Here is a 27,645-nt window from a genome sequence, read left to right on the forward strand (position 1 = left end):
CATGGCACGCTTTGTGTAAGAGCTATAGAAGATTGAAAGCCGAAATCTTATAATAATAAAAAATAAAATAAAAAAAGTGTGGATATTTCTCCATCCACCCCTGATTATACCATCTTCATAGTAATGGCATGCTTGGTTCAAAAGCTATTGACAAGAGAAACCCCAATTGCCACCGAATATCCAATATAAAACTAATTTTACCTCAGTCCAAAACCGGGGGAAAAGTTCATTGCAGCGCGGAGCAAGTTGAATTCTATACTGGAATGGCAATGGCAGAAATAATGTCCCCGGAATTGTCTCAGGGACAAGGACAAGGAAAGCAGAACCAACTCAACGACTTAGAATCAGATTCGGACCAAGAGGAAGATCATGCGGCGACCACCGGGACTGAACCGGCTGTTGCTGGCTCTTTTCTCCGCGCGCAGGTCATCCATAGCGGACACTTTATGGTGTCCTCCCCGCACAGCGACTGCACGCCGCGGAGACGGAAAAGCGGAGCTACTGTGCGATATGATTTCGATACCGTGAACAGGACTTGGTGTCAAACATACAGATTCGGTCCGCTAAGTTCTGGGAGCCTTAGCATCGACCCAACGCTGACCCGGTTATTTGAGTGCATGTCACTGGCTTACAGGTAAATACCTCATTATTGATTATTGTATTGTTTACTTGTGTGTAAAGTTGTCAATGGTTTCAACATTTCCACGAGGGAAGTTGTCAAAGGTTTCTACATTTCCACACTGCATGAAAATTAACCACAGTACCACCAATTAAAAACGTTTTTGTTGCATCACTTCGTCAAAATATTGTCTGGCCTTACTGTAAAAGCTAGTATTACAAGTCTCCGTATATGCCTAGTATTATTACACTTTCATAAAATAATTGATTGATACTGTATGTAATAGAGAATGATTAGGCTTAAATAGAAATGACATAAACTCAAAAGGTGTGTGTGTGTGTGTGTGTAGGCTGTGTACTGTGTGTGTGCGTACATGTGTGTGGTTGGGTGAAGGGATTCAGAACAGGCTGTAGACTACTTGCGAAACGTGTTTTGAAAATCTTGACAGAGAAGTGGACTTTGGTTTGAGTTGGCAGCCGGTATGTTATGGAAGATTACAGTGTAACTAAGGGAAAGGATAAGAGACAGTTACCACAAAGACCCTGTGCCTGCTAGCTCACCTCTATCCCCTTACCCTATATTCAGTGTTTTTCCTTTTGTAATGAAGAATACAAACTGATGCCAACAGGGACTTTGGCATGCTGCAGGAGATTTCACTGCTGATTAGTCTATACATTATTATTAGCACTTCCCTTTCTGTGAATCAGTTACATCACAAGTATTTGTTATCGAAAATGATTTAACAACCACTGGTTGATAGACAGTATACAGTATGTACAGTGTCCAACATTGTCGCCCACCTTCCATTGAGTAAAGCAACTGTTCTTGGCTGAGTAATGGACAGATAGCGACACACAAATGTCCAAAAAACCTTGAGTTTTTTTTTTTTCCACCATCATCAGGAATGATAAAGGAAGGAAGGAGACAAGAATACTTGACATAATAGTTTTATGATACATTGGCAATTTTCAGGGGCAATATTGCTGGCAACGGAGTGTGGTATGAGACACTGTAGCAATGATGAGAAATGAGCAACATGGACATGAATAATAGATGTTATATGAAGCATATATCAACTTAAAACTCAATTTCCCCATTTATTTACGAATCTCCTATAGCCCTTTCACTTTATTTTTTGTTGACTGCCACATATGTACTGGAATTTATCAGCTAACAAACAAGCAACAAAGGGGTGTTGGCCCTGCCCTGGGCACCCACTCAACCTACTGCCAGTCAAGTCAATGACAATGCATACATAAGGATAATTAGATTTAGAAAACGTTTTACCTCACAATTCTAAGCTAGGAAGTGCAAACAGTATTCATCAAGCTAACCAGCTAGTTAAATAAAGTAAAACATATCAAATTAAATGTAAAATCTACATGTCTAGCTAGATAGCGAATTAGCCTGTTTGTCCCATTGACTTAACATGGGTTTGCGGTTAGCATGCTAATTGATTAACATGCGCACCACCGTGGATGTTTTCGGCAGTTAAACCTGACAAAATGAACATAGTGTAATGAAACAGGCAGGGAGCAGGTCTCGAACCCTCAACCTTCTAGCCCGAGGTCCGGCGCGCTATCGACTGTGCCGCAAAAGCATGCTCGTGCGGCAGAGTCGATTTCCGCGCTTATGAACCCAGGGTCGTTACACTACTCCCTCCTTTCAAAGAGCGCGTCCTCGCGCTAGCTTGCGACTCTACGTCTTACAGGAACGCGCTCACCGGCCAAGCACACGCACTGTCGTGGATGCAAGGTCCGATCACTTCTGACACCAACGTAATGAAACAGGCAGGGAGCAGGTCTCGAACCCTCAACCTTCTAGCCCGAGGTCCGGCGCGCTATCGACTGTGCCGCAAAAGCATGCTCGTGCGGCAGAGTCGATTTCCGCGCTTATGAACCCAGGGTCGTTACAATAGTATGTATGTAATAATGTACAGTATCATGATATACTATTGTAGTGGAGAAACATATTGGATGTGAATGGCCAACATTTAATTCCAACATGTGAGTTGATTTTCTCTCACTTCAGCTCAAAAACAGTCGCCATGTTTTTCTCTATATTTTGGAAGAACAGGCTGTTCACATGATCAATATCTGTGCTCTGATTGGAGGATTCCTACAAATTTCCCACTAAGTGGAGCCACAGATCAAGAGTCGCCAGATAATAAAACGTTGCTAATTTTCAATGTAAGTTAGTTGCAGCAACCATTGCTGGCAACATTGCTCAGCAATATTGTATTGGGTCTTGGTTAGAAGGGATCCAGCTTTTTTTAAATTAACATCAGATTTTTTTTTTTTTTTTTTTTTTTTTTTTTTTTTTGGGGGGGTGGATCAGCTTAATATTGCGGAAAGAATGTTGCTTCCAATGTAATTGTCTGCATCATTTCCAATCCCCCATATTTTTTTGGGTAAATATATATATCCATTCACGTATGCATACATATACACATATATACATACACATACCTACATAGACATACATACTTTTTTTAAAGAGTATACCTTTATTATTATTCCCCGCAAACCCTACCACCGATCCCCCAATTGGAGTAAACTGATAAACATTTCTGTTTTTACCTTCAATTTATACATCTTATACACATTTTACAGACACAGTCTACTTTATAATAGTTCTCTCTTGTTTGTTCTTAGTCCTTCCTCTATTTCTGTTGTCCATCCAGTTTGATTTCCACTTGTAACTGTGCTATTTCACAATAGCTCCGCACCTATACACATTTCACAGATCCCGTATGCCCTACATTGTTTATCTTGTTATTAGTCCCACCCTTCAGCTCCACTCAACCTTTCCCATCTATCTTCCAACATCATCCATTTCGGATTTTTATTTGCCATATATTTTTCAAATGTGCTGTGATGCTTCACAAAAGATTTGAATCTTCCTATTCTCATAGCTTCCACGGATTGTAAATTAAAAATAAACATTTTTGCTAAAATAATTATTATATTATTGATTGATTGACTATGGCTTTTCAAATCCCCCAGTATTGCTATCTGTAGCGTTAGTTCTACGCAAATGTTGCAATTCTTCAACCATTCCTGGACCTGTGACCAAAAACGAGCTACATGCGGACAATACCAAAATAAATGGTCTAATGACTCTGCCTCCTCACTGCAGAATCTACAGAGCTGGGAAGATTGTATCCCCCATATATATAACATTCTATTAGTTGCAAGAATTTTGTACAATAATTTAAATTGAAAAATTCGAAGTTTTGAATCCGGCGTTGTTTTGCGTATCAATTCATAAACCATGTGCCATGGAATGGGTACATCGAAAATCTCTTCCCAACTATTTTGCAATTTATATGGCACAGCTGTAAGTTTTTTGGTCCTTAAATGAAATTGGTATATGTTTTTATTTATCACACTTTTCTTTAACCATTTATGTTCTTTAATATAAGGCCGACATACAAGTTCCTTACTTTTATCCCCTTCCACCTGCCTCTTCCATTTTTGTGGTAATGCTGCAATTAATTGGTTGTAATTTTGGGTAGAGCAGACATTTCCATATGTCTGTGTTAGCTGCATGTGTGACATTACTCCACCAGTCCTATTTATGATATCATTCACAAAAATTATACCTTTTTTAAACATTTCTTCGATAAATACAGTTTTTTTATCAATTACTATATTTGAATTTAACCACAAGATTTGTTGTACTATTTGTTCCGTCCTTTCAGGTGGATTAAACTGAAATTGCAACCAACTTTCTAAGGCTTGTTTAAAAAATAAAGATATTTTGGAGATTATTTCCTTTTCAAGCAACCGAAAGTGAGCAGGTGTAATCTGAATAAAGGGAAAAAGGCCCTTCTTGAACATAGGATGAGACATTCGTACCAATCTACTAGAGAACCAGTTTGGATTTAAGTATAACTTTTGTATGACTGATGCCTTTAGTGAGAGGTCTAATGCTTTAATATTTAATAATTTCTGCCCTCCGAATTCATATTCGTTATATAAATAGGCCCTTTTAATTTTATCTGGCTTGCCGTTCCAAATAAAATTGAATATTTTTTGTTCATATAATTTAAAAAGCAGGTCACTAGGTGTAGGCAAAACCATAAGCAAATAGGTAAACTGTGATATGATTAAAGAGTTAATCAGGGTGATTTTCCCACAAATAGACAGGTATTTTCCTTTCCATGGTAGCAAGATCTTATCTATTTTTGCTAACTTTCTATAAAAATTTATTGGAGTGAGATCATTTCTTTCTTTTGGGATTTGTATACCGAGTATGTCCACATCACCGTCAGACCATTTAATTGGTAAACTACATGGCAATGTAAAATGTGTATTTTTTAGTGATCCAATACGTAATATGGTACATTTATCATAATTTGGTTTTAATCCAGAGAGGATAGCAAATGTATCTAGATCCTCTAAGAGGCCGTGGAGAGATTCTAGTTGTGGTTTTAAAAGAAAACATGAATCATCAGCGTACAATGACACCTTAGTTTTTAGGCCCTGGATTTCTAATCCCTTAATATTAATGTTTGATCTAATTTTAACAGCTAACATTTCGATGGCAATAATAAATAGATATGCCGATAGTGGACAACCTTGTTTTACTCCTCTAGATAGTTTAAAACTTTCTGAGATGTAGCCATTATTTACTATTTTACACCTAGGGTTACTATACATAATTTTTACCCATTTTATAAGAGATTCCCCAAAATTGAAATATTCTAGGCATTTATATATAAACTCCAGTCGTACTTTATCAAAAGCCTTTTCAAAATCAGCTATGAAAACCAGGCCTGGTGTCCCCGATATTTCATAGTGTTCTATTGTTTCCAGTACTTGCCTTATATTATCTCCAATGTATCGTCCATGTAAAAAACCTGTCTGATTAGGATGAATAATATCTGACAAAACTTTTTTTATTCTATGCGCCAAGCATTTTGCTAGGATTTTTGCATCACAACACTGAAGTGTAAGAGGTCTCCAATTTTTTAAATGGACTGGATCTTTATATATACCACTTGGGTCCTGTTTCAGTAATAATGATATCACACCTTCTTGTTGCGTGTCTGATAATCTATCATTTATATAGGAGTGGTTAAAACAAGCTAATAATGGTCCTTTGAGTATATCAAAAAAATGTTTGTATACTTCCACTGGTATGCCATCCAGTCCTGGAGTTTTCCCATCCTTAAAGGCCCCAATTGCATCAAGTAGTTCCTCCTCTGTAATTAGGCCTTCACATGAGTCTTTCTGTACAGATGTTAATTTTACATTATTATTAGGGAAAAAATCCATACAATTAGTTTCAGTTAGTGGAGATGGAGGAGCCTGAAACGAAAATATATTCTTAAAGTACTTTACTTCCTCTTTCAAAATATCATTTGGTGAATCATGCGTGACTCCATCATTTGTAACAAGTTTTAATACGTTTTTTTTGGTAGCATTTCTATATTGAAGATTGAAAAAGAATTTGGTGCATTTTTCCCCATATTCCATCCAGTTCGCTTTATTTTTGTAATATATTACACTGGATCTTTCTTGAATAAGTTCCTCCATTTCTTTTTGTTTTTCCTCTAACTTATTCTGTGCCTCTATGGTACCGTTTTTATTGTTATCTAACTGTACTGTTAGTCCTTCAATTTCCTTTGTTAATATGGACTCTTTTGATCGAAATTGCTTTTGTTTTATAGATGAGTACTGAATTGCATGGCCTCTAAAGGCACACTTAAAAGTGTCCCATACAATATGGGGATCTGCTGTACCTATGTTATGTCTAAAAAAGTCAGTTATAAATTCTTCTGTCCTAGTTCTAAACAATTTATCATCTAGTAGGCTTTGATTAAATTTCCAATATCCTCGCCCACGTGGAAATTCTGTAAGAGTAATATATATGCCAATTATGTGATGGTCCGACCGCATTCTGTCCCCTATCAAACACTTTTTAACTTTTGGTGCCAGAGAGAATGATATAAGAAAGTAGTCAAGGCGACTAGCTTGATTAAGCCTCCGCCATGTATATCTCACTAGGTCAGGGTATTTAAGTCTCCATATATCCACTAATTCCAATATATCCATGACATTCCTGATTTCCTTAAGTGCCTGAGGGTGATAGTTTGTAGTGTGATTTCCTTTCCGGTCCATAGAGGTATTTAAGACCGTATTAAAATCTCCCACTATAATAATAGAGTCTAGTGTTGCTTGTAGAGTTGATACATTCTTATATATATTGTCAAAGAAGCTTGGATCATCATTATTCGGACCGTATAGGTTAATAAGCCATATATGTTTATTGTCCAATAACATATTTAAAATAATCCATCTACCTTGAGGATCTGTTTGGACAAGTTGCACATTTGGATCAAAGTTATTATTAATTAAAACCATCACCCCTTTTGAATTTCTTTGCCCATGGGAGAAATATATTTCGCCCCCCCAGTTCTTTTTCCACAAAACTTCATCTAAAACTGTTGAATGGGTTTCCTGTAAACAGTAGATATTATAATCCTTCTCTTTTAGCCAGGTAAATACTGATCGTCTTTTCTTATTATCTGCTAAGCCATTACAATTGTAACTGGCTATACTTATTTCACCACTTACCATAATGAGACACACCTTTCAATTATTTTTATCAAAATATATGTTTGTAAACGTCCTATTAAAAAGTAACATAATGATTGAGTGTCTATATAGTTGTACCATGACATTTGCATCTCCACTAAGCAAACCTCCAATTGGTCCCCACTATTCCACCCGCCAAAAGCCCCCATCTCGAGTTGGGTTGTCATCCCAATGCCCGGCAGACCACCCCCGACCCCCCGCATCGCACAGCCCCGGACCGACTGGGATCCATCCTTCGAAAAGTGCACACAGCACCATCCACCGAACCGAAGCAGATCCATTGCCAAATGCATTTCCATCGCCCTCACCTCGATTTTTATTACATATTGCTGTGAATCATCCTCTATAGTCCCTAACATCTTTTACTTCTTCCTTCGCAACAGTTGTGGGATACACACATACACCCACACACATTCAGCCCTTACCCCCACACAACCATAAGCTCACCCTCTCAACAATTGCACCATCCCAGAGCCCAACTCAAGATGGGTCATGATTTACAAATGTACTTGCAGTTGCAGCTGCATGAGAAGGCCTGCAAGACCGCGCAAAAAAATGAGCATAAATGTAGAGATTTATTTACCATTGTCACATCCTAGATGATGGAGGTCAAATGTACACCTTCTTCCTGAAACACCCACAATACGGTCATCCATTTTGACCATGTTCCCAAGCATCTCCATGCAGTCCGATTGGTTTCGTGCCACCAGGGCCACAATAATATACCCCCTCTCTGAATGTCCGAGTGTGAACCCCTCCCCATGGGTTACTGCAGCTAGTGTTGCCAGCACTGCCACTGCCTGGGTGGGGGCACCCCACCGGAATCCCCACCGGCTAGGTACAAGGTCATCAAGGTTCTCATTAGCAGCTTTGAGAATTTCCTTGTTTATTATGCTCTCCCTTTAGGGGGCTTTGGCTTTGCAGGACCAACCCTGCCAAGCAGGCTCAGAATCTTGAGGGGGCAGTGCTGCTCTTGGTCCCTGACCTCATTTTGGCTGCATACAGACCGCTTACAGCATGCACATAAAACAGTTAGGGACTTCTCCTTAGTATCTGGGCCATTCATGTGGGTGTCTAGGGTATAGGGCCATGGACCGTACCATTAAAATAGGATAATAAATAATTAGATATAATTTATTTTAAAAATGTAGTTCCCCATGATAGGACAATAAATAAATAAGACGTATAATTCATTATAAAAGTATATCCATCATCTGAACAACATTGAAAGCCCTCTCATACCCGGCCCACAGCAATACACTGGCTCTGGGATATGCAACTATTTCTTTACTCACTCACTCAACTTTCCAAACATAACAAATAAAAATAAACACACACCACACCATCCACACATACTGTGCCTTCTGTTTACTTAGTTTTTATCTTCACTATGTAGAAATAGTGCTTGTGTTCAATTAGTTATATGTGAAGATTTATAGAAAAGCTATATTTTGTATTGTATTGTTACAATCAGTAACCGGGCTTGAATTGTGTTTATTTTCCTCATCTATGAGAACTTTGTAATTTTTAAAATAACCATGGAGTAATCTTTGTGTCTCTGAACAACTGGTTATCAATATATAGTTTATCAACGACGAGAGCTACTCGTTTCGCTTTTAATCTATTTTCTTTGAAAATTGGATACAGAACTTTGCGCCGTTCTGCAATTTCTTTCGGAAACTGATCATTCATGCCAATTTTGGTCCCAGCAAGTCTTTTACCCAGGCTTTTAACCATTATTTTATCTTTAAATGAAGCAAATTTGGCAACGATTGGGCGTTCGTACCTCTGCCCTCTCTGTCCGAGGCGGTGTACACGTTCAAGTTGGATCTTATCGATAACTTCGCGTGGAATCTGAAGCGCTGTAAGGAGGAACTCTCTAACTATAGATTCAGGAACTTCTCCTTCTTTTTCTTGAATACCTGTAAGTACCAAATTCTCTCTCATGGATCTAGTTTGTATGTCCAGTAAGCATTCCTTCAGAACGTTGTTCTCCTTTTTAAATTCATTCATTTCGGTTTCAATCTTATTGACTGTCCCTTTTAGCGCGTGTGTTTCCTTTTCCAAAGCCGCAGCTTTTTCATCACTCATCTCTAGGCTTGCCTTCAACTCTTTTATATCTTTACTAACTAATTCAAGTATACCCAGTTTGTCATTTATTGATTTTAACAGATCGGTTTCGACCTTTACCATTGCCGGTGGTGAGAATATTAGATCATCAGTGTCGGTTGAGGAGTCACGTTTTCGTTTTTGAATCGGTTCCCCTGTCTTACTCTCCGTCATGTTTGGGTGTTGCTTGTTTTCGTAATATTTGTCGATAAATGTCTCTAGTCTTAGGATTTGTTTTGTGTTATTATCCAGATTGAAGGTTATCACCCACCAGATTATTTAGTGCTAATATTTTAGTCTAATTTAGCAGATATTTCGAATATTATGTTTTATCTTGAGGTGCTCTACATAACTTCGTTCAGTCCGCCATTACCTTTACGTTACCTTTACGTCCGCCGTCTACGTCCTACCTCTAATTACCTTAACATCAGATTTGACTTTCGTAACAGGGTAGGAGAACTTATGCATCAGGTTAGGATAATTAACGTAGCAGTTTAGGATAATTAGGTTAAGGTTAAGAAAAGGGTTAGAGTTCCCAAAAACGCAAAAAATATAAACTTTTGACGTTCATTTTGACAAAAGCTGGATCCCTTCTAGCCATGACCGCAATTCATTTGGCCGCATATTGGCGGTGTATTATGGCCTTTATTATCTGGGGAATTTTGATATGCAGCGCCACCTTGTGGACAGTTGTATTTTTTTACAAATCCTCCAATTAGAGCACAGATATGGACTCCCGAGTGGCTCGGCGGTCTAAGGCATTGCATCTCAGTGCAAGAGGTGTCACTACAGTACCTGGTTCGAATCCAGGCTGTGTCACATCCAGCTGTGATTGGAAGTCTCATGGGGCTGCGCACAATTGGCCCAGCGTTGTCTGGGTTTGGTCGGTGTAGGCCGTCATTGTGAATAAGATTTTGTTCTTAACTGACTCGCCTAGTTAAATAAAGGTTAAATAAAAAATAAATAAACTATTGGTCATGTGATCAGTCTGCCGTTCTAAAATATTTAGGAAAACATGGCAACTGTTTTTGAGCTGACGTGAGAGAAAATCAACTCCTGTTTTGGAGTGAAATGTTGGCCATTCACATTTCATATGTTTTCTCTCTACAATATATGATCATGATATGTTAATACATACATACTGTGTACAGTTTGTCATGTTTAACTGACAAAAATATTCATGGTTGGTGCATGCTAATCAGTTAGCATGCTTACCGGAGCTCATGCAAAGTCAATGGGACAAACTGGCTAAATTAGCTAACTAGCTAACCACGTAGCTTGTTAGCTAGCTATAGCCATTTACATTTAGTTTTCCGTTTTAGATAGTTTTTGTATGTTTAGCTAGTTTGCTAGCTAGCTTAAAACCATTGACATCTTACTAGCTTATGATTATGACGTTAGATGTTTGCTAAATTTAGTTATCTTTACTGTATGTCTGCATTGCCATTGACTTGACTGGCACCTCTTTATTGCTTGTTTCTTAGTTGATGAATTTCAGTACAGCTGTGGCAGTCAACTGGCAATAACAAGCTATAGGAGATGAGTAAATAAATGGGGAAATTAAGTTTTAAATTGATTTATGCGTCATATGAAATCTATTATCATGTCCATGCTACTCATTGCTCCAGTGGCTCATACTCCTCTCCTTTGCCACCAACATCGCTCATCTATATTGCATAAAAAATTGCCAATGTGTTATGGCCTTTAGAACTGCCCGAACAATGTCTTCAGTGTGTGTGTGTGTGTGTGTGTGTGTGTGTGTGTGTGTGTGTGTGTGTGTGTGTGTGTGTGCCATGCCATCAACAATCCTTGGCACAGAGAGGAAGTCTCTTCCTTCTACTACTCCAATCTAGCTTTTACAATCTGATAGTTGCTCCATGAATAAAACACACACAACCAGAGCCAAGAAAAATACTGCAGCCTTAAAGAAAGACTGCTACTAAATCCATGTTTCAGGTGTTTATTAGACTATATTCAGCGATAGACCTTACTTTCATTGAGGAAGGAAACTAGGAATATTTGATCATGCTAAGGATACAACAACAAAGTGTACTAGCATAACCAATCATTCAATCTTTAAGCATAATCAATCAATTAATGTATCCTGTATCAGTTTAAATAAAGCTAGCTATTGTCAATGAAATGCAGCACTGAATCTGATAGGATACACACTATTAGCACAGGAATTGTTATTTATTTTTAATGTCCGCTGATGGATCTAATGAACATTGCTTTTTCAAACAGTTTTTCTGAGACATCTTAGTGTTAGCTTTTTTTGTAAGGTGTTAACAGCATAGTTTATGTCAGGTCCTTTGTTAAAACAACATTTTACATAGAACATTTATTAGTCACCCTCCAGATGGGTGAATGTTATGGTTTATTTAACCCATTAGCTTCATCAAGTCAATTTGTACCCGGTTAATGTGCCTCCTCTGCTGTTTTGCTGAACGTGGATGCTGACAGGGTTTTCACTTTAGCCATTTGACATCATCCAGCATCCAGCGCCTAGGAAATGATTCACCTGGCTTCCTAGCAACCCAATAAGCACCAGCCATTAAGTGGCCCCTTCTCACCATCTGATGTGCTGACTGTCTTAGTCTGACACTGGAAAGGCACAGGGTCGAAAACAGTCTGCTTTTTTGCTCAGTGGTATCCTTTTCCTTGTATAGTTCACCAAAAGTAGAACATTATTTAGGAAAGAGGGTACCATTTTGGACACATACCCTTTCAGTGTTCTGGTGTATAGGCTCCTCTGATTGGGTGCCATCAGGGCTGTGTGGAAATGATGACGTCAAAGAAAGAGGCAGCATTAATATACAGTTTCAGTGCTCTTGTTTTTAACAATGAGGCAGAGGACTGGTCCTTTCATATATTGTAGCTTTTTCTCAATGCTGGATGATATGTGGAGAATAGAATAAAGAAGAATAGAATAGATCATCCAGTTTCTGCATCTCTAATATTTATCCTCTGCTTGTAATCTCATCGTTGTGTTTTGACAATCATTAACTCTGTCAATTGCTTGTCTCTCTGTCTCTCTTTCTAAATGGAAGGGAAGGAAGGAAAGTTTGCCCAAGATTGTCATAACATAACCATTCCTTCCTAATAAATAGAATATCTTGAAGTGGGACACAAATTACATTGACGCAAATTTTTTACTTAAATCTCACAGGTATACTGCTTTGTTACTTGTTATAAGCATGTATATGAACCTTTATAATGTCTTAATTCCTTTATTTTGTGTGATTGTAAGGATTATGTTATGTCTTTTCAGTGGTAAAATAGTCTCTCCGAAGTGGAAGTCTTTCAAAGGCCTGCGGCTGCTCTGGAGAGACAAAATCCGTCTGAATAATGGAATCTGGAGAGCCTGGTTCATCCAGTGTAAGTTCTCCTCTCCTCTCCTCTCCTGTGTAGTTAAGTTGGTAGAACATGATGGTTGAAACACCAGAGTTGTGGGTTCGATTCCCACAGGGGACCAGTATGAAAAAGTACCAAAATGTTTCTGTAAATTGCTCTGGACAAGAGTGTCTGCTAAACGACTAAAATGTAATTCCATTCATCCTCACTCTGTTCTTTCACTCTGAGCAGCTTGCATGTCTCCTGTCATCCCAGGGTTGTTTAATCTGATAACAGACAGGGAGAGCTTTGTTCAACAGAACTGATACATGGACTTGTTACTACAGTACAGTCACACAAAGAAAATAGCTTGAGTGGGATGTCTTCTACAACAACTACTATACAATGTGGACTGAATTAATTTTAACACAATGCAGTGTACAGCTTTCCATGCCAAAAACATACTAATGAGAGCTCCATTACTTTATGCACATAATGTTGAAGCCATGTTTGGAAAGAAAACACACAAAAAACTAACATAATTGACTGATTTATTGAGAGAATTGGCAGAGTTGACAGATTTGAGAGTCCATTGAACCATTAATCCAAGTCATGATTGAATGATCAGTTGTTTCTCGTCCGTCCCGTGGTACAGACGTGGAGAAGAGGAAGAACCCTGTGTGTGGGTTTGTCACCCCACTGGAGGGCTCCGAGGCCGACGCCCATCGCAAACCTGAAGTAGGTGAACTTTGACCCCCAAGGCCTAGTGAGGAAGTAGCCGATATAGTGCACTGCTTTTGAGGAGGGCCTATAAGGCTCTTGTCAAATGTAGTGCACTATGTAGGGAATAGGAAATACCCATTTATAATCAACTCCTATTAACTCCTATGTTTTTTGTTTTCTCTTGTAAGGCTATAGTTCTAGAAGGCAGCTACTGGAAGCGTAGGATCGAGGTAGTGATCAAAGAATACCACAAGTGGAGGATCTACTACAAGAAGAGGGTGAGTGCTTATTTTGGACATAGATAAGGATCCTTTTGCATTATGACCTTTTGTTATACGTTGTTTTCATGTCATTCCAATTGTACTAAATTCCGTTTCTTCTTCATCCATTGAAGCTTCAGAAAAACAAAGATGGCCTTTTGTCAATGCTACAGAAGGTAAGATAAAGACTTTAATAATTCAACTCTACTTATAATTTCCCTCTTTTTGGAACAGGTTTTAATTTCCCAAAATTTTTGGAACAGGCCATGCCAGTATGTGCACTCCTTAGTCAAACATTGAAAACATGTGTGAGGAGAGTTTCCATATCTCAATAATTATATATGTTTGGTCAAGTATGAGAACTGACCATTGTCTGACAGCTGACCGTTTATGCCATTACGTTTAGCCAAACGTGCATGCATGCGCGAGTGTGTGCGTGGCTGTGTGATATTGACCGAGCGGATTAATGACCCAGGTGTATTGTGTTTACTTTAGTAGGTTTGGAGCTCACCATATGTTTGTCAAAGTCCTACCACTGTCTATTAATAGATTCCATTCAGATTCTTCCGGCCTTGGTCAGTCAGAGAAGAAAACAGAGGGGAGGCAGAAAAAGGAAAAATAGAAAACATGCAAAAGTACATGCGTCACAGGCCGACATTGGTGATCAAGTTTGTATTGCCTTCTGTGACAATACCTCTAATCTCTCTCTCTATACCCCCACCCAATCTCTCTATTTCTCTGCTCTGCCTGTCTTTCACCAAGGATGTGGCTTCAGACTTTAATATGTAATTTAATCAAATCTGACCCACTTGGTGATGGGTTGCATTGTGAAGCAGGGGGAAATGTAAGGTCTTTGTTGTTCTACTGGATGTGTGAACGTGAGTTTGTGACGTCGGTGTCACTCTGGCGCAAAAACAACTGAGCCATATTGGGAAGAGGATGTGGTTTATTTTTTGTTCTTTTTTGTATTTAACCTTTATTCAACTAGGCAAGTCAGTTCAGAACAAATTCTTATTTACAATGACGGCCGACCCAGGCCAAACCCTAACCCGGACGATGCTGGGCCAATTGTGTGCCGCCCTATGGGACTCCCAATTACAGTCAGTTGTGATACAGCTTGGAATCAAACAAGGGTCTGTAGTGATGACTCTAACACTGAGATGCAGTGCCTTAGACCGCTGCGCCATTTGTTTAGGAAGAGAAGCATTGGGAGGAAAGAAAGAGGTTGAGGGATGGAGAGGGGAGAGATGCTGGATATGTACCTTATTAATGACTCACATGGGCACACGTGTGTCCTCTCAACCCACAAAACCCTAAACCCACTCTGTGTGCAAAATACATGGTCAGGTGAAGTCCCACACCCACTCTGCATTATGCAGTACATGGTCAGGTTTCCCCTATGCTCCTGTGTTGTCTCCCAACCATTCTGTCACTCTATCTCCTTATTCATCTTCCCCATCCTTTCCTGCACCTCCTACTTTTCACCTCCATTTTACTTACTACACTCTTTAAAAAAAAAGTGTTCTTCATTTATCCCCATAGGAGAACCCTTTTTGGTTCCAGTTAGAACCCTTTGGTGGTGAAAACATTTCTACCTAGAACCATTTAGTGGTGAAAGGGTTCCACGTAGAACCTCACATTGGTTTAAGGATTCCTCTTGGAGCCTAAAATAGTTATTTTCAGAGGGTTTACTATGGGGACAATTGATGAACCTTTTATGGTTCTAGGTAGCACTTTCTTTTCTGAGAGTGTACAGTTGAAGTTGGAAGTTTACATACACTTGGGTTGGAGTCATTAAAACTCGTTTTTCAACCACTCCACAAATTTCTTTTTAACAAACTATAGTTTTGGCAAGTCGGTTAGGACATCTACTTTGTGCATGACACAAGTAATTTTTCCAACAATTGTTTATAGACAGATTATTTCACATATAATTCACTGTGTCACAATTCCAGTGGGTCAGAAGTTCACATACACTAAGTTGACTGTGCCTTTAAACAGCTTGGAAAATTCCAGAAAATGATGTCATGGCTTTAGAAGCTTCTGATAGGCTAATTGACATCTTTGAGTCAATTGGAGGTGTACCTGTGGATGTATTTCAAGGCCTACCTTCAAACTCAATGCCTCTTTGCTTGACATCATGGGAAAATCAAAAGAAATCAGCCAAGACCTCAGAAAGAAAATTGTAGACCTGGTTCATCCTTGGGAGCAATTTCCAAACGCCTGAAGGTAACACGTTCATTTATACAAACAATAGTACGCAAGTATAAACACCATGGGACGACGCAGCTGTCATACCGCTCAGGAAGGAGACGCGTTCTGTCTCCTAGAGTTGAACGTACTTTGGTGCGAAAAGTGCAAATCAATCCTAGAACAACAGCAAAGGACCTTGTGAAGATGCTGGAGGAAACAGGTACAAAAGTATCTATATCCACAGTAAAACAAGTCCTATATTGACATAACCTGAAAGGCCGCTCAGCAAGGAAGAAGCCACTGCTCCATAACCGCCATAAAAAAGCCAGACTACGGTTTGCAACTGCACATGGGGACAAAGATCGTACTTTTTGGAGAAATGTCCTCTGGTCTGATGTAACAAAAATATAACTGTTTGGCCATAATGACCATCGTTATGTTTGGAGGAAAAAGGGGGTCGCTTGCAAGCCGAAGAACATCATCCCAACTGAAGCGCGGGGATGGCAGCATCATGTTGTGGGCGTGCTTTGCTGCAGGTGGGACTGGTGCACTTCACAAAATAGATGGCATCATGAGGCAGGAAAATTATGTGGATATATTGAAGCAACATCTCAAGACATCAGTCAGGAAGTAAAAGCTTGGTTGCAAATGGGTCTTCCAAATGGACAATGACCCAAAGCATACTTCCAAAGTTGTGGCAAATTGGCTTAAGGACAACAAAGTCAAGGTATTGGTGTGGCCATCACAAAGCCCTGACCTCAATCCCATAGAAAATGTGTGGGTAGAACTGAAAAAGCGTGTGCGAGCAAGGAGGCCTACAAACCTGACTCAGTTACACCAGCTCTGTCAGGAGCTTACTGTGGGAAGCTTGTGGAAGGCTACCCAAAATGTTTGACCCAAGTTAAACAATTTAAAGGCAATGCTACCAAATAATAATTGATTGTATGTGAACTTCTGACCAACTGGGAATGTGATGAGAGAAATAAAAACTGAAATAAATAATTCTCTCTACTATTATGCTGACATTTCACATTCTTAAAATAAAGTGGTGATCCTACCTGGCCTAAAACAGGGAATTTTTACTAGGATTAAATGGAATTGGAATTGTGAAAAACTGAGTTTAAATGTATTAGGCTAAGGTGTATGTAAACTTCTGACTTCAACTATATGTACCCATCTGAAGTGCAAATGTATTGCATTGTGAAGTCTATACATTGCATGGGAAGTCAGAAGTCAGTTAAGTCATTGTTTACTGTGTCGAAGGTTCTGCAGGTCCTTGTAATACCTGATCAGGTTTGTGAGCACCAGAGATAATGTTTGATTGTGTGTAGAACTCTGTGTTGTCTGGGACTGTGCTGTACTAGAAGGATAGAGAGATAAAACTGTGTATACAGGGCAGAGCATTTCAGGACTGACTGTGGTTCAAAGGAACACAAGCCGACAAACCTCACTGAGGCCAAAGTTCACTTGACAAGAGCGAAAGCACCTGCTATCAGCTCACAACATTCACACAACTTTTGTAGTTTATCTTGTCTTGACTTAAGCTAGAATTGTGGTCAGTTGCGTATATGGCTTATGTAGGGTTCTTTTTGTTTAGTTCAGTAGCCCTTTCCACTCGCAGTCCATCATCCCATATACTGCTTGAACATTTCAGATTTTTTCATTGATTAGCACCTACATTGGAAACCAGTGGCTGTACAGTAACATGCTATATTATGTCAGAGCACAGGTTCTCCATTTAACAGCACTGTATAGGTTTTGACTAGAGGATGCCCCCATTCCTCCTGCTATTTGGGCTACTTTTGCACATTTGTTGTTGTCTAAGTGAGGGAACTGCTGTACCTTAAGATGACTCTATGTATTTTGAAAGATGAGATGTTGAGGATTATAATAAATACTGCATTGATGTCATACAAGCAAACCACACACCCATGAGTCCAAATGTGTACTTCATATTTTAAACCTCACGTAATTTATAGTATCAATGTTTATGATCGCTATGTTTGATCCACAGTTACAAGGATGAAATGTGTTATCATTCAGTTAGTGAAATTACATTGAAAAGACGTCTTTTAGATGCCTTTTCCAGAAGTTGACATCAAGTGAAAGGTTAAAAGACATATTTTTTGGACGTCGAAAGTACATCTTATACGGACGATAAAAACACATCTTATACGGACTTCACAAATACAAAATACGTATTTCCTGGACGTTGAAAATATATTTTTTCCGGGCATTGAAAATACTTATTTTCCTTACGATGAAAATGCGTGTTTTTCAGTCATTGATTCTATGGACAAATTTCAACTGATATACATTATCAATTAGGTAAGCATTATACCACAATAATACTTTTCCACACCTCTTAAAGGGAAAGAGGAGCCAAATGTAGATCGCAACAAAATATGTATTATTGCTCCCATAAATCACATGCAATTAAGTAAGCTTTTTAAAAGCTTTAAATCTGAATGATGATGTTCAAAGTAGTCTAATACATAGGAAAAAAGGAAAAAAAACACTTCAACTAGAATAAGATTCTGAGTAACGATTACATATTATTTTTCTTGCTATGACTGTGATATGTTGTTGTTTATCTACCTTAGGTGAATACACTAACTGTAAGTCACTCTGGATAAGAGCGTCTGCTGAATGACCAAAATGTAATTGTAAAAAACAAGACTTTTGCAAGGCATACTAGTTATTATTCTAATGAGCTCCGCCCCCAAACAAGTACACATTTGGTCATTGAGGACCAGATCCAAATCTTAACGAATCATAGACATCTAGGCTATGTTTCACAAGTTTGAACATCACAGTACAGTACGGCACAGTTTAGTACAGTAGAGCACAATAGAACACAGAAGAGTAAAGTACAGTACAGTACAATAGAATACGGTATGGTACGGTACAGGACAGTAGTTTTTTCAGTGGAGTACATTACAGTATGGTATATTACAGTAGAGTTTAATTCATTACAGTTAAGTACAGTAGAGTACATTACGTATAGTTTAATGCAGTAGAGTACAGTACAGTACACTACAGTAGTTTAATTCAGTACAGTAGAGTACAGTACAGTTTAGTTTAGTAGAGTAGAGTACATTAAAGTAGGGTACAATACAGTACACTACTTTATACTTTATGGGACTCTAGTGTGCTCTACTGTAATGTACTGTACTCTGCTGTGCTGTACTGTACTGTGCTGTCAAAGTTTTGTAGGTCTGTTTTTGGGGGTTTATTTATTCGCACCAAAGAAAAGAAGTGAAAGACTAAACAGAACGGACAAAAAACTGGTAAAAACGGTGTGCAGGTGAGGTTGGAAGCCCAAAAGCGCTGATATGAAAACCACACCACAAATAAGTACCAAAAAAAAGTTTGTTCAATCAGTTAAACAAAGCATATTAATTATAATTGTACATGATATACTCAGTATACAAGAAAAAACATGTTTGATTATGTATGTGTGTGTGAGAGTGTGAGAGTTAGGCTACATGGGGATTATTGGTAGTTTGGTTCATCAGACTGACCCCCAGTCTTCACTTGGAAGTTATTGAGGGATGATGAAGTTTTGGTAAGATTAAGAAAATTATTCCAGAGTATGGTACCTCTCTATCTGATAGAGAATTGACTATGTGAGGTGCGGCAGTGGGGAGGGTGAAGGTTATCGCGGTGTCTTGTGTTCTATAGATGGATTTCAGAATTAACCTGGAATAATCCATTGAAGGGTTTAGGTAAACAGTCTGGGAGGTATGAGTAGTTGTGTACTGGCCCAAACAATATTACAGTAAATGAGATATGGGTAAATTAAGCTATAGTATAGAGTTAGGAAGTTAAGCCTGATGAACCAAACCACAAATCTTTTTGATGATACCAACAGATTTCATTACTTTGCTAAAGACAAATTGAACATGATCTTTCCAGGATAACTTTTCATCAATTCGAAGGAATCTAGTGGATGTGACTTGTTCCATTTCATTCTGACCAATTCCAAATCAAATCAAATCAAAGTTTATTTGTCATGTGCGCCAAATACAACAGGTGTAGTAGACCTTACAGTGAAATGCTTACCCTAACCAACAGTGCAAGGCCCTAACCAACAGTGCAATTGAGTAAAAAATAGGTATTAGGTGAACAATAGATAAGTAAAGAAATAAAAAACAACAGTAAAAAGTAAGTGAAAAATAACAGTAGCGAGGCTATAACAGTAGCAAGGCTATAACAGTAGCGAGGCTATATACAGTAGCGAGGCTATAACAGTAGCGAGGCTATATACAGGCACCGGTTAGTCGGGCTAATTGAGGTAGCATGTACATGAATGTATAGTTAAAGTGACTATGCATATATGATAAACAGAGAGTAGCAGCAGCGTAAAAGAGGGGTTGGGGTGGGACAATGCAAAAAGTCTGGATAGCCATTTGATTACCTGTTCAGGAGTCTTATGGTTTGGCGTAAAAGCTGTTGTGAAGCCTTTTGGTCCGAGACTTGGCGCTGTCCGGTACCGCTTGCCATGCGGTAGTAGAGAGAACAGTCTATGATTGGGGTGGCTGGGATCTTTGACAATTTTTAGGGCCTTCCTCTGACACCGACTGGTGTAGAGGTCCTGGATGGCAGGCAGCTTAGCCCCAGTGATGTACTGGGCCGTACGCACTACCCTCTGTAGTGCCTTGCGGTCAGAGGCCGAGCAGTTGCCGTACCAGGCAGTGATGCAACCAGTCAGGATGCTCTCGATGTTGCAGCTGTAGAACCTTTTGAGGATCTGAGGACCCATGCCAAATCGTTTTAGTCTCCTGGGGGGGAATAGGCTTTGTTGTGCCCTCTTCACAACTGTCTTGGGGTGTTTGGACCATTCTAGTTTATTGGTGATGATTGAGATTCTGGCTCTTTTTTTTAACAATATTTCTTATCCTTACTAGTGAATACAATAAAGTTAGATTTTTTTTACATTTAAAGATCATTTGTTTATCTGGAACCATTCAGAAAATGTTGCCATACCTGAGTTGGCTTCATGAATTAGTGAATCAAAATGATTGTGTGATAAGAATCAAATTGGTATCATCAGCAAAGAGAATGGGAAGTACAGTAGAAGACACAGCAGCAAGGTCATTGATATAGATTAGGAATAACAAAGGTCACAATTATCCAACCCTGTGGCACATCACAGGATATCTTGGCCCTGGTAGATGCACAGCCAGCCAATTGCATAGACACATTGTTCTCTATCATAAACATAACTATATAACCAATTATATGTATAATCATGAAAACCGTAATAATGCAATTTAGAAAGTAATATTTAATGATTCACCGTGTCAAACGCTTTGGATAAATCAAAAAAGATGCCAAGAGCGTATTCATTGTTGTTAAGGGCTATAAAGATTATATCCACAAATTGCAAAATAGCCATATCTGTGGAGTAGTTTTTACGAAAATCATATTGGTGCTCATAAAGAATACAGTGTTGATTTAAATGTTTCAACATTCTTTTATACATGAATTTTTCTAGGATTTTAGAAAAACATGGTATTACAGATATTGGGAGAACATTTGTAAAACATCTTGGATCCCCAGATTTATAGAGGGGAATAACTTTAGCAATTTTCAAATCTTTAGGAGCAATACCAGTTTGCATAGATTTGGTGAAGTTTGGTGAAACGTAGATGTCCATGATTGGTTCAGATTTGGTCCGGTCATATTCTGAACGTCTATGTTTGGGCCAGATATAGGCCGGTCGGGACCGGACGTCTGTGGACGTTTAAGTTAAGGCCGGCCCGGGTCAAATCTGAACCAATTATATACGTCTGTTTGGCCCAAATATAGGCCGGTCTGGACCAGACGTCTGTGGAAATTGAAATCAAGACCTTCTATGATTCTTTCTGATTTGGTCAGAATCGGACCAAAAACCTACGTCCGTGGACGTTGAAATCAAGGCCTGTCCAGACCCCATCTAAAAAATACGTACAAAAGACGTCGCCTGACGGTAAATGCTTAGCGGGTTGACTCCATTCCATTTGCACCAAAATTACAATCTGTTTGTCTGAAATGCCTTTTGAAATCCTAACACTTTAAGATCATATTTTATAACTTACCTAGCTAGCCATGTTGGCAATAGAATAAACGTTCAAATATTGACCACCTGACCCAGATTGTGATTTATAATGTTTTTGGATTGCGTAAACAACAATAGTAATTGTATGATAGTTGAAAGCTATTTCATTGAGTCAGTAAAGTGCATTGAAATTTACACTGAACAAAAATATAAACGGAACTTATAATGTGTTGGTCCCATGTTTCATAAGCTGAAATAAAAGAGGCCAGAAATTTTCCATACACACAAAAAGCTTATTTCTCTCAAATGTTGTGCAAACATTTGTTTACTTCCCTGTTAGTGAGCATTTCTCCTTTGCCAAGATAATCCATCCACCTGACAGGTGTGGCATATCAAGAAGCTGATTAAACAGCATGATTACTACACAGGTGCGCCTTGTGCTGGAGACAATAAAAGGCCACTCTAAAATGTGCAGTTTTCTCACACAACACAATGCCACAGATGTCTCAAGTTTTGAGGGAGCATGCAATTGGCATACTGACGGCAGGAATGTACACCAAAGCTGTTGCCAGAGAACTGAATGTTCATTTCTCTACCATAAGCCACCTCCAGCTTCGTTTTCGAGAATTTGGCAGTACGTCCAACCGGCCTCAAAACCACAGATCACGTGTAACCACGCTAGCCTAGGACCTCCACATCAGGCTTCTTCACCTGCGAGATTGTCTGAGACCAGCCACCCGGACAACTGATGAAACTTTGGGTTTGCACAACCGAAGAATTTCTGCACAAACTGTCCGAAACCGTCTCAGGGAAGCTCGTTTGCGTGCATCCTCACCAGGGTTTTGACCTGACTGCAGTTCTGGGTCGTAACCGACTTCAGTGGGCAAATGCTCACCTTCGCTGGAGAAGTGTGTTCTTCATGGATGAATCCCGGTTTCAACTGTACAGATGGCAGACAGCATGTATGGCGTCGTGTGGGTGAGCGGTTTGCGGATGTCAACGTGCACAGTTTGGAAAGGTGTGTGGCCACCTTGTGACATCAATTAGACCTCTCACTCAAACCCTTCTAATAATTTTTTCTTATCGTGCACCTAATCAAAAATGTCTATGAATATTCTTACTATGTAACTGGATGTATCCAGAGTATTTTCAGATTTTGTTATTGACAAATTCTGTGAAAAGTACAGTAAATTTAAAAAGCACATAGTTGTTCTGTTAGAAACATTTAAATGTGGCCCTATCCATATAGGCCAATTTCCACGAATGTAAGGGGTTAATTATTGGCTTAATATTAGGGCATTATCACAATTGACATAGACTAAATATTGCTATTATTATTGTGATAAAGTAGAAGGAATGTGGAGGCAAAAAAGAAAGAATAACTGAATAAAACAGGTAGAAGTGACAGAATAGGATAGTTAGTATTTCTTCTGTATTTTCACTGAGGTTCATTGCGTCCGTGTGTCTGCAGAGGGGCGGGGGTCTCTCTTTATGTCTGTCCGTCTGCACGTGAATGTGTGACTGACAGAATTAGGTCAGGGACAATAGACTGCTGCTCTCATTATATGGAGAGACATTAAAATAAAGAAATTACAAAAAATAACGAATAATGGAACCAGGTTCCCGGCACGTACACACAGCACATCTATGCTATAATTCCCTTTCTGTGAATGAAAAAAACTAAAAGGTGTAAACAGGGGGTTTGTCGTAATCAAAAGTCATTTCCGCCTCATTCAGGGCTTTTCTATAAATGTCTCCCCTGGTTTGGGACTGAATATTTAAAGGTTAGGACATGAGGGTGTAACACAGCATTTTAAATACAGAGAGCAGACAGAGACTAGATTAGCTGTGGATGATCGTGAATATTTATATGATTATTGGATGTGCTTGGGGGACTTGATTAAGAATATTTTAACTATATTTAACCTTTGGGCTTGAATAGCTGAATTGGACATTATTGGACACAATGAGGGAGGCAAGTGAAGTTCCATTATTGTTCAGTTGTTTTTGTCTGAGTTTAGTACATTTAGTGGACAGATAAGGACTGTGATACATTCCTTTGCTGTTTTGATTTGAGTTGATATTCATATTCTTGCATTTGTTTAGAATTAAGAGAATTGGCCGATTTAAATATTTTAGCATAGTTTTAGAGCGGTTAAATTCACATAACACGCTGTGAATTACTTTCTGTTGGACTTACTCAATATTCTAATGTGATGTTTGCCAGTCTTTTTCATCTACTCCTGTCAAATATTGTACTGTACTCCTGCACTCATCTGTGAAGACCTTTTCCTTATCACATGCTTTAGTGTTGTTGGTAGTGCCCTCTAGTGTGAGGACCAGGTTTTGAGATGTGATTTGTGTCCTGAAATCTCAATTTGGGTGTCCATTCTTCAGCTCTATCTCAACGAATCTTTACGTGTTCCCTTGCACCTCTCTACGCCTCCTTCTCAACCCTATTGGAGGAGAAGGTCCAAGGGCTCCCCCCTCTGACCTTCTTCTTCAAAGGGTTTTGAGAATGACGAGAGGAAATAGTATGGGAGGAAGTGCATAAAGATGAATTGCGATAGAGCCTTTTTAGATCAGTGATTTCTTCAAGGGAGGCAGGAAGGATTTATTTTAGTGGTGGAACAGAGCCTTCATGTTATCCCCACCCCACTGTGTCCAGGGTCAGATCTGCAGGGCGGAGCTGGAGAAATGGTCCAGTCAGATGTACCAGGAGCCTGAGGTCATGCCAGAGGAGGTCCACATGTTTGACCTGGACTGCTTTCTGTCCGACATCTCTGACACTCTGTTCACCATGACCCAGAAGCCCTGCCCGTGGGCCAACGACCGGCACAACAGTGAGTACCACACCACAACGTCCATTCTACTTACTTATCTACCTACAGTATGTCTATTATACTTAGAGGAACCATTTTACTGTCTACTGAAGCCCTACAGAAGCCCTGTCTATGATACTTGTAACACTATGATACAAATCCTTATGAAATTGAAAACGTTTCTTCTTTTTATTTTATTGACAAAAATAACAGAATACACCACTTACCATTTATCCAACCTATGGTCATGTGAGACAATAATGCAGGAAAGAAACCGCCCAACAAATGAGGAACTTCAAATGAATGAATTAGGCTAAAGATGCAAACAGAGGCACACACCCACTGTCTCGCTGTCTCTGGTATGTTTTTCTGTATGTGATAGTAGTGTCCTACCTCATTCCTCCTCAGCGTACACCAGCAATGCTGACATGATCCAGCCAGGTCTCACCCCACTGCAGCCCAATCTAGACGACTTCATGGATATCCCAGGTATTGTGTGTGTGGACTGGATTTCTCTAGCGGTTTACAAACTATCAGGTCTACCTGATCTGTTCCTGGCTGGCTCAGATGTTTTTTTCATGTCTTCTCCGATCTCTTAAAGTCAGCTATAACAGCCTCCACTCTTTTGGGAAGGCTTTCCACTACATGTTGGAACATTGCTGTGGAGCATTAGTGAGGTCAAGCACTGATGTTGGGCGATTATAGGCCTGGCTCGCAGTCAGCGTTCCAATTCATTCCAGAGGAGTTCGATGCGGTTGAGGTCAGGGCTCTGTGCAGACCAGTCAAGTTCTTTCACATCTATCTCGACAAACCATTTCTGTATGGACCTCGCTTTGTGCACAGGAGCATTGTCATGCTGAAACAGGAAAGGGCCTTCCCCAAACTGTTGCCACAAAGTTGGAAACACAGAATCGTCTAGAATGTCATTGTATGCTGTAGTGTTAAGATTTCCCTTAATGGGAACTAAGGGGCCTAGCCCAAAACATGAAAAACAGCCCCAGACCATTATTCCTCCTCCACCAAATGTTACAGTTGGCACTATACATTGGGGCAGGTAGTGTTCACTTGGCATCCGCCAAACCCAGATACGTCCGTCGGACTGCCAGATGGTGAAGTGTGATCCATCACACAAGAGGACGCATTTCCACTCCTCCACAGTCCAATGGTGGCGAGCTTTATACCTCTTTATACCTCTCCAGCCGACGCTTGGCATTGCGATCTGAGGCTTATGTGCTCGGCCATGGAAACTCCCGATGAACAGTTCTTGTGCTGACGTTGCTTCCAGAGGCAGTTTAGAATTCGATAGTGAGTGTTGCACCAGAGGAAAGATTCTCTGTGCGCTTCAGCACTCGGCGGTCCCGTGCTGTGAGCTTGTGTGTCTACCACTTCATCTGAGCTGTTGTTGCTCCTAGACGTTTCCACTTCACAATAACAGGACTTACAGTTGACCGGGGCAGCTCTAGCAGGGCATACATTTGACGAACTGACTTGCTGGAAAGGTGGCATCCTATGACGACGCCACATTGAAAGTCACTGAGCTCTTCAGTAAGGCCACTCTACTGCCAATGTTTGTCTATGGAGATTGCGTGGCTGTGCGCTCGATTTTATACACCTGTCAGCAATGGGTGTGGCTGAAACAACCGAATCCACTAAGTTTAAGGAGTGTCTACATGCTTTTGTATATATAGTGATATATCGAAAGCTTGGGACTATAAGGTTGTATCTGCATTTTTGTCAAAATTGAGTTATTGACATAGCCTTGTTCTATTCAATGTTCTCCACCTACATAGTACTCTAAGTACCTCCAATTCATGTTGTTAAGTTCAAAAGAGTACAATATAAAAATTGCGTACACCATTTAAACCAATGAGGGTTCGGAACTTTAAAGTCAATTATCTCAGAGTCATCTTTTTGCAGATATAAACTTAAAGTCCCAAGCTCTTGATATGACTTGGTATGGTTACATTAAATTTGCTCTGTTAAACCTATCCTTTGGAATGACTTCGACAGCAACAGTGAATCTATTTTAGTTAGTAAAAGATCCCTCATTAATCATTTTCATGACAGCACATTGGTAGTAGTCAGTGACAAATATCAATTCTAAGCATGGCTGGGCTTGGTTTTTAATATTTATTTATTTAACCTTTATTTAACTAGGCAAGTCAGTTAAGAACAAATTCTTATTTACAATGACGGCCTACCCCGGCCAAACCCGGACGACGCTGGGCCAATTGTGCACCTCCCTATGGGACTCCCAATCACGGCCGGATGTGATACAGCCTAGAATCAAACCAGGGACTGTAGTGACGCCTCTTGCACTGAGATGCAGTGCCTTAGACCGCTGTGCCACTCAGGAGCCCTGGATGGGAGACCAAATGTATAGCTGTAGATAGATCAACTCTCCAGTAAGAGGTGATGCCAATCCTATAGTTTTTTTTCTGATACTGGATCTCACGTTGTTTCAAAGGCACAAATTCAACATATTTTATGGATGGTTTGTCTATGTTGAAAATTGGTTACCATGATGACAATCCTGTGATTGACATGTCACCTTCAAAACAGCAGTTTACATTGACTACTTTTTTCAAATCAATGTATTTTCCACGTAGATTCCACGCCACAATATGTTGGCAGATTACGTTGAAGCAATGTTCATTTAAACAGTTTGTGCCCTGTGGGTTACTATATGTGTAGGGAAATCTGATGGACAGATGTGGTGACCAGAAACGATTGAAGCTCCTGATAAAAAGTTATAAATGCTACTTTATCAGTGTCTTTACCTATATATAGATTAAACTTATGTACTCTGTCGAAGAGAGTTAGAGCTACAAGAATAGTTTTTCACATACAGAATCACTGCATATAGCCAAAATGACTCTGTTAAGCAGATGGCCAGGTATGCATCTTTAATCGATTTATATTTAGGGCTTCTCTTCTA

General features: G+C 39.5%; 1 protein-coding gene across 2 annotated transcripts in view; it reads left to right on the forward strand.

Annotated features, from left to right (window-relative positions):
* Positions 1-223: 223 nt before the first annotated feature.
* Positions 224-27,645, forward strand: part of LOC120032658 (carbohydrate-responsive element-binding protein) — a 41,645-nt gene continuing 14,223 nt past the window's right edge. The window contains exons 1-7 of one of the 2 annotated variants that reach the window (XM_038978851.1): positions 224-634; positions 12,605-12,711; positions 13,322-13,404; positions 13,578-13,667; positions 13,784-13,825; positions 24,554-24,728; positions 25,116-25,196. In XM_038978851.1, coding sequence (XP_038834779.1) covers positions 264-634; positions 12,605-12,711; positions 13,322-13,404; positions 13,578-13,667; positions 13,784-13,825; positions 24,554-24,728; positions 25,116-25,196 — 949 coding nt within the window. In that variant the 5' untranslated portion in view covers positions 224-263. The remainder of the gene's footprint in view (positions 635-12,604; positions 12,712-13,321; positions 13,405-13,577; positions 13,668-13,783; positions 13,826-24,553; positions 24,729-25,115; positions 25,197-27,645) is intronic. The other variant, XM_038978860.1, reaches the window with a different exon arrangement.

This window comes from Salvelinus namaycush, chromosome 3, assembly GCF_016432855.1.
Source record: "Salvelinus namaycush isolate Seneca chromosome 3, SaNama_1.0, whole genome shotgun sequence".
In the NCBI taxonomy this organism is placed as follows: domain Eukaryota; kingdom Metazoa; phylum Chordata; class Actinopteri; order Salmoniformes; family Salmonidae; genus Salvelinus; species Salvelinus namaycush.